Source organism: Lepeophtheirus salmonis, chromosome 6 (assembly GCF_016086655.4).
Source record: "Lepeophtheirus salmonis chromosome 6, UVic_Lsal_1.4, whole genome shotgun sequence".
In the NCBI taxonomy this organism is placed as follows: domain Eukaryota; kingdom Metazoa; phylum Arthropoda; class Copepoda; order Siphonostomatoida; family Caligidae; genus Lepeophtheirus; species Lepeophtheirus salmonis.
In genome coordinates this window covers 14,526,925-14,545,112 of record NC_052136.2, presented here as the reverse complement: position 1 = coordinate 14,545,112, position 18,188 = coordinate 14,526,925, and the positions used below count along the sequence as shown (strand labels likewise).

The window sequence follows — 18,188 nt, the reverse complement described above, 5'->3', positions numbered from 1 at the left end:
AAGGGTTTGTTGGAGCTATTTAATGAGCCTTGGAACTTTAGGTTTTACATGTTTCAACAATGTTGGAAGGGCTTGAGAGTTGGAATTCCTTATTTCTTCAAAATGTTTAGAACACAATCGTGAATTATATTATGGTTTCCAAAGATTTCATTTCATTTTTAGGGCCCATTGCCTTTCAAGGAATGTATCCCTTGGAAATGAAAAAAAGTGTCATCTGCTCAGCTCAAGAACGATTTCTGTAATCCCTGACGCACGAAAAGAGGATATAATTGGGGTATTTTAATAACATATATCGCCTTTCTAGAGTTCTTCACATGTAATATAGCATTAAATTTTGAATATTTTGGGCCATGTCTCAAACAGTTGACGTAACTCTACTTATAGGACTCTGGGTTTGGCTAATCATTTAATCAATATCATTAACTCAGCTGATGTAAAAACAATGAGAAGGGTTAACGTTGAATAGTCCGGATTGGTTCTACAATCCAATAACATCCTTACCCATTCCATTTTTATAGCTGCTCTTCTAGCGAGCTGTATATTCAAAAAGACGTCTGCCACATATTGTCAATTTGCCAAGCTAACCTCAAGAATATCTTGTCACCTTAATATTTTTCTTTCTCTATAGAATTGCCCTCCTGTTCTATATTGAACGCATTTGGAATAAGATGATTACAAATTTACTTTTTTTTAAACGAATGCTAAAAATTAATTTCTTAGATCCATCTATAATTTTTTATTAACTTCTGGAATCTACCGAGGTTTTGTTAGTTATAAGTTTTAACTACTTATATATTTTTCCGTTTAAATCAAATTATACAATCTTTAAAATAGAGCTAGAATAAAAAAGTTGCTAATTCATACTTCATCCCAATTAAAAATAAGATCACTCTAAAAATTCCCAATTGAACAAATGTTCTTGCAGATGCATATTTTTATAAATAAAACATGGAATAATTTTCTATAACATAACTATGATATTTCTTATCACTATAGATGATGAATAAGTCTAAAGACAATTGTCAGTTTTCAGCCTAAAAATAGAAATATTTCGAGTTCAGAAGAAGATACAGAATCAATAAAAACATTTTTATAACTATAAAAAGGACCAAATTACTATAATATTGAATATTTCTGAAACCTGACGACCCAGATAAAAATTGATTTAAGGTTTGTATTCTGCCCTCAAAGATAAATTATATTCTTGGCTTAATTTAATTCATTAAAATTTTGACCCTATAATTGTTCCCTTATGTTATATTTAGCAGTTTGTTACGGGCTAATTGATTGAAGTAACACTAATCAATTGAAGGGTCTAAATTATGGCTCATATTCATGAACATCCTACAAGTTTGAACATAAATCCTATAATAGACCAAAGTATGTCTATAAACTATTTGATCGTGAATATTTATAAGATAAATACATATATACACTGGGAATTGTTAAATAACTTGATTTTTACTCAAGCAAAATTTTCTGTTGATGCACTAAATACATATGTTGTGCACGAGTTGCAACTTGTATAAGCAAGTCTTAAATATATGATATAATTACAACATAATTACCAAGTATTCATCGATACTATCATTTAATTTTGATCTATTAAAATAATATGGTTATTAATTGTGTATTTATGAATAATATAACTGTAGGCATTAGAAATTTAAAATGTGCCATAGAATGCTTATACTTTAGTCATTTTTATCAAAATAGTCGAAAATCAGACTTTAAATACTTTGAGCCTTCATGGAATATTCATTCAGTGCATTATTCTTCGCTTAAGTACTGTAAATCCTTCATTTAAAATTATTCAACTAATTTTTTGGTTGTACGCTGTACAATTTGCAATTTGTACAAGTTACAACTTGAACCGAAACACAACATGTACAGAACCTGATCCAACAACAGTAAATAGGTTTAGTGAACGAAAAGCGACAAGGTTCTGTGATTTACAAAGCTTTTAATGTTCCGTTAACATAAGAAAATGAATAAATATTTATTTATGCTTTACTATAAATAAACAAAATTTCATACCGTCAGCTAAAACATGAGGTTGACAACTCCATGGGCCGTTCGTCGGTACTGGAAAGTGAATTCCCAAATTGGCAAATACACAAAAGCATATGCAAATCTACCTGAAAGATTTTTGGCCCGCCGTTCAACTCGTCTCGGAGATATCTCGGATCTGAACGATGAAACACAAATGCCTTATATCAAAACGGCTGATGTCAAGGTTCACACCATGGATCGACCATGGAGTGACACCTATTGGATGAAACATAAGCCGTTTGAGAAGACAAGGGATATATTTGTGGAACCTATTCTGGAGGAAGACTGGATGTGGTTTCGTGGAGATCGTGTTGAGATTGTCAAGGAAGGAGCAGACTTTGGAAAGCAAGGTATTTCAATAATATAATCTTTAACTATTAAATCAATTATAATTGATAATCTCTTCTAGGATATATCAACTATGTCATTCAAGAACGGAATTGGGTATGCGTTGAGGGTATGAACCTCAAACATCAAATTGTGGCCCGAACAAGGGATTTCCCTGGAATTCTTATCTCTACAGAAAAACCTCTCCTCGTAACAGAAGATATTAAGCTTGTCGATCCAACAACAGAAAAAGCTGCTAATACCGTTGAATGGAGGTATACGGAAGAAGGCGAAAGAGTACGTGTTGCAATTGATTCAGATTCGGAAATCCCTATTCCAAGTGCTGCATCAGAGACTATAGATTATAAAACACCTTCTGGATATGCCGAAAATGAAGCTAAAGATACTCCTGCTAAATTTGCAGAAGAGATATCATTTGAACCTAAATTAGCAACCTTCGATATGGACATAATGGAGAGTATGGGCATTAAAGAGGAGAGAATCCCTAAAAAAACATATTGGTATTAGGTTCTGAGATAATTTTTTGTAAAATATTGAAGTTTTTATTAATGATTTTTTCTGTATCCTGTGTTGAATGTAACTATATAATTAGTAGCTAACTGATGACTACGTTTTGAAGTTTCTTTTAGTATAGTGATGTATCAATTAATATACGAAGAATATGAATTAATTGAGATAATTTGTTTAAATATTATTGAAACCTTATGAAGAAATCAGACCTATTTCATTCATTTGGATGAGAATAAGAATATCTGATTAAATCTGTACTTTATTAACATAATCATAGATGCAATATATAATTCCGTGCTAATTCAATTAATAATCAATGTAATTTAAATAATAAATTTATTGGTTTAGAGGAGATAAAGGACAGTTCTTGCTTCTGGCTCAGTAATGTAGAAACTATATTGGATTTTGAAGATTGATTCCCCTAATCGAAATAGGGGCTTAGAAATAATTTGTTCTAAATTTGATCTCACTAGATTCGAGCGGAAAAAATAATCAGAATCATCACAAATCACTATCGTAACATCCTTTGGTTAGAATGATCTAGAATATTGTCGTATTATTTTCGTCATAAATAAAGTTGGGATAAACCCCTTTGAATCCGAACACAATATCTGTTCATCCACTTCTTGGGTGGAATATAATAGATTTTGCAATCATTTGACTTTTGACGATTCAATGAGTTCTGATACTAGCTGGTGAAGGACCAGCGCAAATCACACAGCATATTGTAATTATATTCAAAATGAATATATTTATTCATAATAATTAAATATTTATATTCATAACTGAATCGGGACTAAATTTATTCTTACACTAATGTAGTATATTATTCTACTAAGGGACTTTCAGAGTTAGGAAGACTTATTTGTCACTAAAGTCATCACTGATAAGTTGATAATTCTGTAGAGAAAAACCCGTGCAAGGAGAAGGGTGAGGGGGGTGAGCCTTATGGCATCATTGTTGAAAATACTGATGTGATTATCATCTTCCTGATTTATTATGATTTTTGAGAGTATAAGGAAAGTATTTATTAGCAAAATGTTTAAATAAAAGATATAATACGTATATGTTTATACGACTTAGACGTTTTTTATCCGTTTCAGTAGATTTGAAAACGTAACACTCCATGAAATTGTAATTCATTATGAACCATATTCTCAGAATAATAAATAATGAAACGACAAAGTAGAGTATTTCGAAATATATTTGAAGTTTCAAGTTTAAAAAGAAGGCTTAAATTAAATATAATCTACATACTAAAAAATAAACCATCATACATTTATGTTAAATATACAAAATTAAACAATTGTAATCATATAACCAATAATAACAAGAAATTATAAATACAGAATATTGAAATAATAGATTGATCCAAATTATATTTCTTGTTCTGACATGAATTCAGTTAAATATATCGTAACTTTAGGTCACAAAACACAACCCAGACGTGGAGCTTAATCGAAAAGATAATCACCCCTTTTTCTTCTTGTGGAAGTTGCTATACACAATTGTGCACTGGATAGATATATCTCTACCGATGAAATAAAAATAATTATTAATAATAAAGTAAATCATAAAATTAGACAATAAATATAGTAATAAAAAATGTTAGAATTAAATCCATTGTAAAGATTTATTGCAATAGCTAATTATGTAGTAATGTCTGGCGATATTACTTCTTATTAAGGGCATCAAAAAAAATTCCCTCCCCCTTTATTTATGCTTGTGTAACAACATACTATTATCATGAAGGATACGCACAATTGCTAATTATAATGCTGCACCCAATGTAACTACCCCCGTTGTTGTAACCATTTAAGCAGTTGTGTTTGCCTTTTATGAGTTTTCTGAACACCATTTCTTGGGCCTTATAAACCATAACTAATCCTTAACTGATAAAAAAGTAATATTTATTGACTATGTAATATTGGAAAACCTAATTATCATACCCAAGACTTTAAGTGAAGAAAATAGTGTCAGATAAACTAGTTGCGAACCATCCAAAGCTGCTACTCCTGTTGTTGTGACCATTTAAGCACTTGTTTTTGCCATTTAATGAGTTGTGTATCATAATTCTTGATAATTTTGGCAAAAATAGAATCATATTTTATGATTAGATTTAAAAAAAAATGAATACTTACTGCTAGATTGTACAAAATTCAGAGGACCATTTGGTAATTTGGTGTGGATGACTCTAAACATGCTGAAAATTATCTTAACTTCACAATTTACAATGGGGGTATTTCTACAAATGACATCATTGTCAACATCCTCCATTAATTAATGATGGTTCCTCGGGAAGGGAAGAATTTACCGGTGTATTTCTCCATAATTTTTTTGAACGTAGGATGATTAGCAATGGATAAGGTTATATTACATGGAATAAGCATCTTTGTGAGATCAAAGTTAAAGTCTGACTTGATGTATTCATCGTTAACTTGATTTTATAGATGGATATCCATACTCTTGATATGAGATAAGGATAATGAGTGGCGGGTAATTCTAGACAGGGGACTAAACGTACATTTATATCGACAAATCCCACAAGCCATCTGTTTCTCATCCGGTAAGTATTTTCAGAAATCTAGACAGAAGGCGACGTTATTTTAGGCATTTTATTCAGTTATATCGACTATCAGCATCTAATATTATATTAATATTGAATAATAAAGGCGGGAATGATAACGTTCTTGATAGAAGATGTATATTATTTAATCAATGATGCCATAAGTATTTCTTCTGTTCTCCTCGCACGCTTTTGTATTCTTACCAAAATTATCACCCTTAATTATAATCAATTTTGTAAATTGGGTGTGTTTTTTAGGTGGCCGGTTAATTTGTAATTGGTAGTATAAAGAGGGGTATCTCTTTCCTTAGCAGTTGTTTTTATTATTTAATTCCCGAGTAGTGAACATCCTTTCCTAAATAGATTCAATTATATTCAAAACCTATTTGAACCTTCGTGTGTGCTCATAAAAGATGTAATGTAAACCTGAGGATTTGTTGCGGAATTACAAATGTAAGTCGTTGTTGGACTCACTGGGGATCGACATCAGAATAATTCTTGCAAATGTCCCTGCTTAAATCAATTTTATCCTTCCTCTCTTGTCACAGCTGATTGTTGCTGATATAATGAAACGTTATGAGCATTATTCTTTCTCCCTCCAAAACATTTTCAAATTGTCAGCGTTACCATGTTGATTTTCAGTTTCTTTTTTTAATATGGTCATTCTACACTGGATTTTCATCATTGACTATGATAATATTGGTGTATATGAATTTCATGTATTATCCAATAGTGATATAAAGGGGAAATTGTTCATATATATATTGTGAATTTTCGTATAGTTTTTTTGTGTTTATTGTAAGCGTTGTCTTACTTGTCATGTAATAAAAACGCATACGCTAAAAAGAAAAAGAAAAAAAAAATATGAGAATGTTTTAAAAGTTGTCTCGAACTGCTATTTGAACAGTTGTAACAAAAATCATGACAACCACTTAATAAATAAATTAGAAATATAAAAAGTGTTTCAAGAACAGATGCCATAAAATCGATCAACCAATGATTATAAATTGAGATTCAATGACGAATGCAAATGAATCAATCGTTTTAGATTAACCTTTTTTATGCTCCTTTGTACTTGGTAAAGTCTATAGCATCAAACCTCTACACTGAGATGATCGTCTCTGACTCAATAATTTTTCTTTATATTCACAAAAATTTGAAGATTTAAACTTTTTGAATTTTTTTTTTAAAAATTCCTAGTTTTTTTTGAAAAAAATAAAATAAAATAGTTTTCAACATAAAATTTAATTTTTGAAGAATATATCACTACAACCAATTATCTTTATAAGTTCGTTTTGCTACATTGTTTAGAGAGTCTTTTATTTACATACTAGATTTATAACAATTCTGCTCTCAAGCAAGCTCCTTTTATGCCATTTTTTTGTTGTTGAGGTGACATTTATGTTTATTTTTTTGCGGATACAAATATTCAATACATGAGTGGTTTACGAGGTCGTGGACCAAAGAACATTATATAATGAGATGGGCTAATTCTAAAACCATGCTTAGTTTAATTCTAAATCTTATAGTGGGGATAGTTCTCATATTTTCAAACTGCAGTTACAAGAGAGGAAGTAAATATCAATTTGGGTTCTAGGAAAATTGGTCGAAAAGATTTTTCTGAGAATTTGCTGTACGGACGTTTCACCAAAGGACCATTTGTGACATTTGACAGAGAAATAATATTGTACAATATTAGCAGTAGGGGTCGTAGCTCCGTCCAGCTAAAATACGTAAAATATTCCTTGTTGGACTTTTTTAGGGTATTGGCGATCTATGGGACCACAATGGGTTTGTTATAGACATGCTCAAGGTCTTCTAACCAGAGAAAAAATTACCCGGTTACTGTTGTGCTTCAGATTATTTAAGAGTTGTTGACATCTCTAAAGACGGAATTCTTTTTGACGTTGGGACAAGAGTGGCCTTCCATTTCTTTTAAGCGACCTCCAGCCTTTTAGATGACCTTGCCCACAGTAGACCGATGTACCTTCTTCTTCTTGGGATACTTTGACATTATCATCGTTGGGGTAACCTTAAAGACCTCCATGATGTCTTCAAGCTTCAGTTTGTTGGGTTTTCTACTCTTGGGGTTGTCCTTAAGGTTATCACCATAAGCCAAACGATTTCTGACCCTACAGACTGTTGCCTTGTTGATGTTAAGGCCTTCGTGATGTCAAAGGTGGTCATTCCGGCGCGGATTAAATTGCCTCCCCTCCATCACGACATACACATAATTTTTGTTTATGTAATGTATATCAATCAAAGGCTTAGAATCTAAGCTATACACAAATAATCGGAATCTGATGGATCTTGAAAAAATATCATTAAAAGGAATAAAACATCACATGAATTTAAATTCTCAATTTACAAAACTAATATTATTCATATATATTGTGACATATATAATTTTGCTTGAGCGATATAATCATATCTACATAGTATGATGACAAATTATGAATTTCAGCCTTGTGGAACATTAATACAATAGACAATTTCTGGTGTAATTTGATTTTTTTTATTTTTAAATATTCATCTTATAATAATATATTCATACGAGTACATAATATTATTTATGGATGTCGTTATAGTAAAATAGCCTTCATATTACCCATTTATAATCATAATGCAACCCTTTTAATCGTTTTGTAATTAAAGCAGGGTTGAACCCATTCACATTTCTTTTTCGTTCAGTTTTTAATTTTGGAGACGAAATAAATCATTCATCCAAATACAATAATATAATATTATATATTTATAAAGCAAAGTTTGTCTGTTTGGATGTTTGCTGAGGCATCAGCTTTGAGAACCTTACAAAACTACTTGGACACTTGATCTAAGAAGCAATAATGTAGCAACGAGCGTGTGTAGCTATGAGGGCGTCTGCAGAATTATAAATAAATATATATATATTTTTTTTTTTTTTTTTTTTTTTTGGGGCTTGATTTTTTGGAAAAAAATTCAAAAACCAGAAGCTATTCACAAAAAATTTCAACAAATCAATAAATATTCTCAAAAGATTAGATTTTTGGAAAAAAACTCACAAAATCTACAGCTCTTCACAAAATTAATTTAATTTAAAATTAATATTTTAATTTCAAGTATAAAATTTTATGAAAAAAAAGAAGAAAAAAATAATATTTTTCTGAGAAAAATATAAACAATTCATAGATATACACAGAAAATAAATTTTTCGGAGATAAATTTGAAAAATTTAATTTCAAAACAAAAAATCACATATTAAATTATTTAGTAAAAAGCAAAAATCTGCAGCCCCTCCAGGCCATCCCTGTGGACACCTGTGAGATAAGGCTCAGCATGTCATGTTGAAACTAAAATAAAAGGGAAATATTTGCAGAGTGTGGACCTAAAATTTGCACAAACATTGCTTAGTTACAAGAAACGTCATGTATATTGATTCAAGAAAACACAGCTCAAAACCAATTTCTAATATGTTTAAATAATATATTTATTTAATTTTTTTATACAATGCAACTAAGTATGACTGTTTGTGGACACCTCATTTTTTCCAGCATTGCTGTGTCTTCCTGCTTAGACTAAATGAAACAAAAGCCAATATGACAAAATTAATCATCAATCCATTTTTCAATAATTATTGATATATCTCCTCCAATAAATTATATTAATGGGGGTATCAGTGCTTATAAGCAACCATTGGTAGAGTTTTACTCATCCTGACCTGTCAGGATATAAAACTAAAGAAACCCAGAATTCTGATGCTGACCTCGACAATTTGAAGAAAGTTTAGAAGTAGAGCAGCTTAGCTGTCATGATATTCAAATTAGTTGATTAATTGTAAGAAGCTATGATGGTAAAAAAATAAATATAAATCTCTCATTATCTAGAAAAGACAAAAGCAAGAATTACTGCGATGTGGATAATCAATTTTAATCCAAGTTCAACAAGGAATTACAATTATAACTCGCCAACAATTCTGTAAAAACCATGGATTAAGGATTTAGTAATCAAAATACTTCTACTATAAAGGTACACATTAGTGTTGAGACTCGGTCCAGCACCGTATTTTTTTTCGGTTCAGTCTTAAGTATTTTTTCTTGACCGATTTGGATCTATTTTTCGGCCCAGACTGTGAACCAACTTTTTTGTTCAGTCTCACTTTATGGACCGATTTTTCTTTGGGCTCATATATTATGAGAGACAATTTTTTTTCTAGATCAACTGTCATTCATTTAAATATATATATATATCTAAATCTCAAAAATATATATATATATATACTCAAAAGTACGCGATAAGTTCTAGAAAACATACTGTATACATATAAGAGACGAGGGATCAAAATTAATCCAAACTCTCTCTTTTTAAACTTTGTATAATGTAATTTTTGATGAAAAAATATATGATGTCATGTTATAAGCTTTTTATCTATAAAATCGGTCTAGACCGATTTTTTTTCCTTTGGACCTATCTAGACCGAACTTTTCCTTTGGACCAATCTAGACCGAATTTTTATTTGAGACCGGTCCAGACCATCTTTTTATTGTAACGAACTCATTCGGTCCAACAAAAAATATAAGGCTCTCAGACAGGTTTCGGATTTCCAGACCGACACCCAACGATAGTGCAAAAGACTGAATAATATACTTAGGATATAAAATAGCTAAAACTCATGTTATTAATCCTTACTAAACAAAATGTCAAAACTTATATTGCCCCGATATTTTTTTTTTAAAGGCTTGACTTTATTACAAACTCGGCACAAGGAGACGCAATCCTTGATTTCAGCTAGTTTTGATAAAATGGGAAAGCCTTTTAATTCCTGGATGGCATCAACCTCCATGGAATTTATTTAATTCAATTGTATTTCTTATTGAGGAGCAATGAGGTCCATGCAATGTTTCAACTACTAGTTTAAAACCCCAGGTCTCTACTGGATATCATAGGGGAAGGGTAGGGTGTTCATCGTAATAGATTTCCATTCTTCACCATACTTCTCTGTCCTTTATTAAAAATGTAAGGCAAACTTTTTGGATCAGAATAACTTATAAAAATAAACCTTCATATTTCATTTAAAAAAGTATCAGTCTCTAATTTAACAACTCCTTGTTCGAGTACGGAAGAAAGCTAATATAGTAAAAACAGGGGATAGACATCCAGAAACGTGAACTTGTCGATAGTCTCTGAGAATTCAACAACCATCATTTTTTGCCTCCCTTTAGAACATAAGAAAGATTTGAGATCTAAGAGAGTTTTTCTCTACTCAATGATGTTAAAAAAATGAAAATTAACGTGACAATTCGAACAATATTTGGGAAGAGAGTAGCTTAGCTGTCATAAAGTTTGATTACGATGTGGATTATCAATACTACTCTGACTCCAACCAGGGCTTACACTTTTTTGATAACAGCTTTGGAAAATAAAGAACACAGTTCAAACTGCAATTTTCAAAAAGAGCTCAATAATGATTATATTCTCATATTTATTTAACCTATAATTATGATTTAACTTCAATAAAACCCTTATTAATATCAGCTGTCTGTTAGAGGGGGGAGAAAATGATTTTTTGATCTAAAGAGGAGAACCTTCCACAAATCAAATAAAATTTCGTGCAGGGAAAATATTATAATTATATTTGAATTTCTATATATTTACATTTTTTATAATTCATTTTCAATCAAGTTACACCGAAGAGAATTCTTCTTTTAGAGGGAAATGTTAACACACTTATTAAATAATGAACAAAAAACAGGTCATAAGATTAAAGTTATATTTGTTTGTGTGTGTGCTATATAACTTAAAAAAATGGTGTACAAAAACTATTATTTTATTTTTTTAAATCCACTTTAACAAAATATTTAGAAAATTAAATATTTCCAATATTAAATTTTTTGGAATTTTTTTTTTCAAAAATCTATAGCCATTAAAAGAATTGATTTTTTTTTAATAAAAAAAATAATAATAAATCCACAGTTGTTCATAAAAAATTGCATTTTTGAAAAAAAAGTAAAAAATGAAACTTCAAATATTAATTTTTTTGTAAAAAAATTCAAAAATCCACAGCTTTCCTCAATAAAATAAATTTTCCGGGGAAAAAATTCAAAAATGAAAATTGAAATATTAAATTACTTAAAAATATTTTCAAATATAAATTTTTTTTTTTTTTTGAAAAAAAAATCAATAATTCACAGCTGTTCTTAAGAAATTAAAGTTTTTGGGGAAAAAAAAATTACCATATTTTCGTGATAAATTTTTTCATCCTGAGCAAAAAGAAATTTAGTAAATGTCTTAATTGGGGCGGGGCTACAGTCCCTACCACCCAACACCTTGCAGGTGCTCCTAAAAAAGGAATACTTTACTTGATTCAAAGCTATCAAAACATCCCCATGAAGAATAGTTTTAACAAGTGATATTAAGATTTTTTAACAATTTTAAGGAATGATTATTATACCATTGATAGATTAGGGTCCTACAAAAAAGTAACGTCAATGACATTTAAAATGAAGTAGCAACAAATGTTAGTATAGGTACAGGGAACAAATCATTTTTGCCAAGTCTTTTTTCGTTTTTAGGTGTACATACATATATGTATTGTAAAGGTACCCATACTATTTAAGATCCTCTATATTGATCAATATATGTAGATATGGTTGGAGATACCTAAAAAGAGAAATTAAATTGTGAATTGATTGATACAATCAGTGCCTGTCAATGAATAATTGTATCGCAGGATTTGAGAAATAAATCAAATAAAGAGAAAAAAGATTTGCAAAATCGTTTGAATGAAGTAGATTTATTTCATTGAATTATCAATTTATTGGTCTCTATTACGTCATGAGAATATCCTTTAATAATCCTTATTGGAAAAGAGAGATATTAAGAAGACCTTTTGTCAAACAATCTTCTTACATATTTCAAAACAAAGAAACATATTAATGATTATCTAATTTAATAAGTAGATGATGCCCTTTGATATCAAAGTACACAAAAGCAGATTATAAACAAGGGATTTCGCAATTGTGGATGAATTATGGAGATATATTTGGTACATGAGAAGGCTATAAAATTATTTTTTTTACAAAATGACATAGGGAGAAGTTTGGGTAGGAGTAGTATTGTGTCGGTCCAGTTCAGTCCCACTTGTCGGCCCTTAAAGAAGGTAAATGGATCCTTCGTGACGTTATTGAGAGTGTTTTTTCTCTCTATAAATTAGTTCATTATATAAAATAATAAATTAATTAACTAGTATAGACAGTCGGTAGAGCACTAAACTTCCACTTAAAATCAGATTGAGTTATGTATTTTAGTTTGTTTCAACGTTATGATCGATTATGCATTTCTTACTTTTTTTTCACCTTGACTTCTCAAAGTTTAATGGCTGGCCTCTTACTATGACAATGTACAATCTAGTATCAAGTTGAATCAAAAACAATCAGTAACTTTCGATCTAATCCTGCTGACTAACAAACAAACAGGGACCAAAAGCATAACTTTTTTGGAGGAGGTAAAAAAATTAATAGAATATTTATGTTCGTATTATTTTGCATTATATATTCATATTCGTTGCAAGATATCTGCAATGCTCTTAATATTATTTGGCCTAATAAACCATCGACATTTTTAGTAAAAAGTCCAAGAACCGCCAGTAAAGGATCGGTCCAAAGGCCAATAAGATAAATTTGATATGCAAAGGACTAACAAACAGAGTCTCGAGGGAATTAAAGTATTATTTTTGTACGCAGGCAGACTCCGAAACTCAACTTAAATTTTTAAAGAGAAGGTTGAATATTATAACCATTGGTGAGTACTTGGTACTTTCATACAGGAATGCCGGAGACTGATGATTTACTCAGGGTTTGTAAAGAGAGCAATGCAGCGAAGTGGAGAATTGAATTGGTGGTTCATAAGAAATCATTGACCTACTCTGGAATAAACACACTTTACTTTTCTTTCAACTGTTTTCATTCATTTTTATGAGTCCATGGTTGAATATTGTATTGAAACAGCTGCCACTTTGTTTTATAAACTCAAAAAGTTTATATCATAGTATTTATATTATATTTTTACATTAATTTATGTAATAAAGACCCTCGCTTATGAAAATGAAAATAAAAAAATCATACAAAAGCATGAGAACAGAAAAATAATACAATATGAAATAATCAAATATTTATGATCAATTATTATACAATTCAAATCAAAGATTGAAGTTTGACGGATTTCTTTTTTGAATTGGATTAGACTTAGTCTGGTAGGTGGACTACGGATAGAAAAGAGACCTAAAATTAATTTATTATGACTTGATGAGCATAGTCGCTGTATCCCTGGCTCTCGTCAAGAGTTCCTTGCTCCTGGTTGGATGAATGAGCAAGTCTACTTTCTACCTATGTAAACAGCATGCCCAACACGTTAGTAAATTATTCATCAGATCCAGTAGTAAAGTTCAATTGTCAGTTTCTTCATACCCTTTTATACATCCCAGTGCACACGAGTAGGAGATTCTGGACGCTGAAACCGGTGATAATAATAACTAAAACTTATGTAAGAGTCAATAGAGAATAAGAATAATTTATATTTCTGAAGGTGTCAAGACCAAGGACTAAAACCAATTCTGTGAAGTCGAGAGATCAGCTATCAGAGGAGACCGACCTAATGTACGTGATTTACAGCCCCAACTTCCTCAGGCAGTGGAACAGAAGCCCTTTATACCTCTAGTAAGCGCAATAGCCTTGATGAAGGAACTCAAATTATTTTATATGTGTTGCTTTCCATATTTTAATCTTGGTTACTTTCGTCATCAGGTGAAAATTTAAGGATCCAATCTATTGTTGGCAGACTACTGACGAAAATCTTGTCATAATAACGCATGTTTTATGCTGACAGGAATTCAGACAACGTGGAAACAATTAGTGGTATTTCAGCTAACTGTAAATTTGTTTGACCATAAGAAAATTGTTTCTAAAAATAATTAAAAGCATAATTTGTTCAGCATTTGACATCTACTACAAGTTTTGCAACCCTGATGAGGATTTCCTGTCTTATAGGTTTTGTTTAATTAAACATATTTATATATGCTTCAAGTCTCTAATCAGTGTGGGGGAAGAACACATTTAAAAACAAATTTTTGTCTGTAATGTTTTCTTGAAAAGTAAAGATCATTAACATATATAAATTAGAATATATATTTACAAACTTGGGGGTAGAGTCTACATTTCCAGTAGGACTTTTGGTTCCTCTGATTGTCCTTATGTGTACCGAGGATCACTGGATATAACATTCCGGGACCCTTTCTTCCCGGTCGTGTACTCTACAGGTGTAGTGATATCATGAAGAACATGAGCTGTAGCTACTTTTCGGAGAAGAAGGTGAGGATATTGTGGTGGAGGAAGAGGTACCCAATCAATTATATTGAGGGAACCGATATGGAATGATATTATGAGTTTTATATATTTTATATGAGTGTTTTTGTGCTTATAATTAAACAATTATTTCAACAGCTACACTAGATATTGTTATTGTATTCATAAAATCATTCTGTGTCAAGGAGATTCGCCTTGAACATTTTTGTTTATATTGAGCGATTTACTTTTAACGATAAATAACATTTCTTTTAAAAAAGAAGTAAATTTTAAATATAATATAATTTATTGTATTATACGAAGAAATCTCAATGAAACTTTTGAAATTCAGCACTATAACTTTAAAATTGAAACTTTTCAATCCCTTTAGAAATATATAATTTTATAAAAAATATATTATTTTCAAATTACTAGAGGTTACAAAAACGGCATTTGAAGACTAAACCTTTTCAAATATATCTTTTTCATCAATACATAACAGATAATCAGATTACCGAAAAAGGTACAGACGTTAAGATGAAAAATTGGTGCTAAGTTTGAAATTGACAGTGAAATAATAGTTATAGTTATTATTATATAACTAAATTATATTTTAAATCCTTAAAAGCAATTTGTAATAAAACCCCATTTTAATAATAAAATATATTCCATATTAAACCACAAACTGTGAAAATATCCTTATCCTATTTAATCGTCAAAGGTAGACAACTCTACAAATCAATTGAGTTCTTGTATTTATCAAACACTACAAAGGATATTCTACTTCTAAAGGGTCTCGAAACTATAATTTCTTCCATTCGTTAGGATCCAAAACCCTAACAGTAATAGGTATATGGATAATTGCCATAAATGAATGCGTTGGTACACACATATAAAAACAAAATACACATAAAATATAATTGACTGATATATAATATACACAAATTCATGTAGACGTTCATTGACGAGGTCCACATCCTGATCTATGACTAGTAAATGTACAATCCTTGATGCAAGTAAAGATTTCTATATTTTTCACGATTTTTTGATGAAGAAATGAACGGCATACAAATGCAAACGATTACTCCAAACGGATTGTAGTAGTAGTAATTTTATTATTCCTTCCAAATGCTTTGAAACCTACGTATCAAAGTTTGAACAATTGTGTCTTGTTTACTTTTTTTGTTTGTTTCTAATTTCTCAAAAACTCCAATACAACGATTAAACTTAGAAAAACAAACATACTATAAGTAATGTTCACTTTATTATTATCCAAGGCAAAAATATCGCAAGAACCAAATCATTCATCTAGCAAACAATATGACGATGAGTTCTAACTAGTTGTTGTATTTAAATAATCTGAAAAAATATAGATACAAAACTGTCTCCATAAAGTCTGGAAACCTTTTTTTTACTAGAGTCAGAAACTCTTTCAGCCTAGTAAGTTAGTTCATAATTAGATATGGGATTTTTATACTCAAAAATAGAGTTGAATGATTCAAAAAGGAAAAACTATTTAAAAGAAAAATGAAAGAATTCCAATTTAGATTTCATACATTTTTATTTAAAAGTGCATTTTAAAATTATTATTTATAATTATTGTTTTCTTCTTGCACGAATGCAATTTTAATTGCAGAAGAATCTTCTCCTTAGACTAATATTTTCACATTGTAACTCCATAGCAAATCCTCAGTCTTACTTCTTTCACACAATCCTTCAATTTATTCTTTACGTTAGATAATAGAATAAATTAGATATGTCTTACTAATTGTCGTGAAAAAGTCTTTAAAAAATAACATTAATTCAACTAATGAGCTTCCTAGCTAGTAAATTTTTTTTTATAAAAACACTTTACCAAGTGAACTTCTTGATTCATTTACAAATACAGTATCATGAAAATAAATCGAATATAATATTAAGGGATCCCTCTTTGAAATGATCTAAATGCCGCAGGCGTTTAGTTCAGCTCATATTATAAAAGGAAAAAAAGGAAGGAAATACTTTATATCAAATTTAAATAAAAATAAATCTGACTTTAGATAAGGGTTAGAAACCAGTTAAAGTCATATTTTCATGTTATTATTTTTTTTATTTCTGGAAGGATAACACCATGGATTTGTTTTGGAGTGCTGTCTTCATAATTATGGAAGCAAAATTGGTATGTTCGTAAAGGCCTAATCACTCTTGCCAATGTCAAATACTACCACTATTAGTTCATAATTATTATTTGGCTTCATAAACATATATTCCTTTTTTTCAATGGAATTCTCTTGAAGTTGAAAAGTTGGTTTTACCTTCCTTCTCACATAACCATGTAACAGTTCCCAAGAACATAATAGCAAAATACACCGACTTTGTAGTATCAAGAATAAAAACTCACATTATCTTTGATAGTCCAAGATCGTCTCACATTTTCTTCCATGTCAAGATATTGAAGATAAATAATGGAATCGGGAGTGAGGCATGAAGTGCCTAGATCGATAATTATTCGTACAGACTTCAGAACATACAGCACGAACTAAATTATATATATTAAATGGATATCAGTGTCATATGTAGTTCTTTTTTTTTTTACATCAAGAACACTAAAGAACTCAGATCCAAAAAATAATGGAAAGTCCCTCACGAGTTTTCTTAGTGCCTCTGGAGTCTAAACTAAAGTTTACATATTATTTACAGTTATAAGGTCAGTTGTAAAAAAAGGATACCCAAACAAGAATTATTTCCTACAATTTCCAGTTTTTTATAACTTATAATTTAAAAAAATTATACTAAAGGATTTCATGAGAGTACGTGTCTTTTTTCATGTAATGTTTTCGCCTTATGACAGTTTAGTTTCTTTCATTTTTGCCTTGCGACGTTTTTTTGCTTTGATACTTTTTTGCCTTAAATAACCATAGAGGGATTTAATATTTTTTCCTAGTTATATAGGTTTGATCCTGGAGTTTTCATCGTTGTATTTCAGCTATGATAAATTTTAAACAAAAAGAGTAAAAACGCCAGAAAATAACAATTGCATTCATATGCAGTCCATTTCTTCATCAAAAAGGTAATGACGAAATATTGAAATCTTTACTTCCATTAAGGAATATACTAGAGTTATAGATCCAGATGGAGACCTCGTTCATGAAAATATGGATATTTGTGAATCTCATATTTAATAATTAAAAATACTTTATGAACTTATCACAATCATAGATTGTGTTATGGTCGCTTCGGCCCTTCACTTATGCTTCCCTCACTATGGCTAGGGAGTAAATTATCTTGCAATCTTGTGGGTATGCCATACTTTGTGATACTATGTCAATGTGTGAACTAACTCGTTTCTTTGTTTCAATCTTCCTATTACTATGAGGATATGGTTTCAACCCCCTTCCAACACTCTTTTTAATTGTTGA

General features: G+C 30.2%; 1 protein-coding gene across 1 annotated transcript; it reads left to right on the top strand.

The window, feature by feature from the left end:
* Positions 1–1,337: 1,337 nt before the first annotated feature.
* On the top strand, positions 1,338–3,070 carry LOC121120363 (mitochondrial ribosomal protein L24). The gene is made up of 2 exons (XM_040715209.2): positions 1,338–2,402; positions 2,462–3,070. Exons 1-2 carry the CDS (start codon positions 2,051–2,053, stop codon positions 2,905–2,907), a joined length of 798 nt encoding a protein of 265 aa, XP_040571143.1. The 5' UTR covers positions 1,338–2,050; the 3' UTR covers positions 2,908–3,070.
* The last annotated feature ends 15,118 nt before the right edge of the window (positions 3,071–18,188 follow it).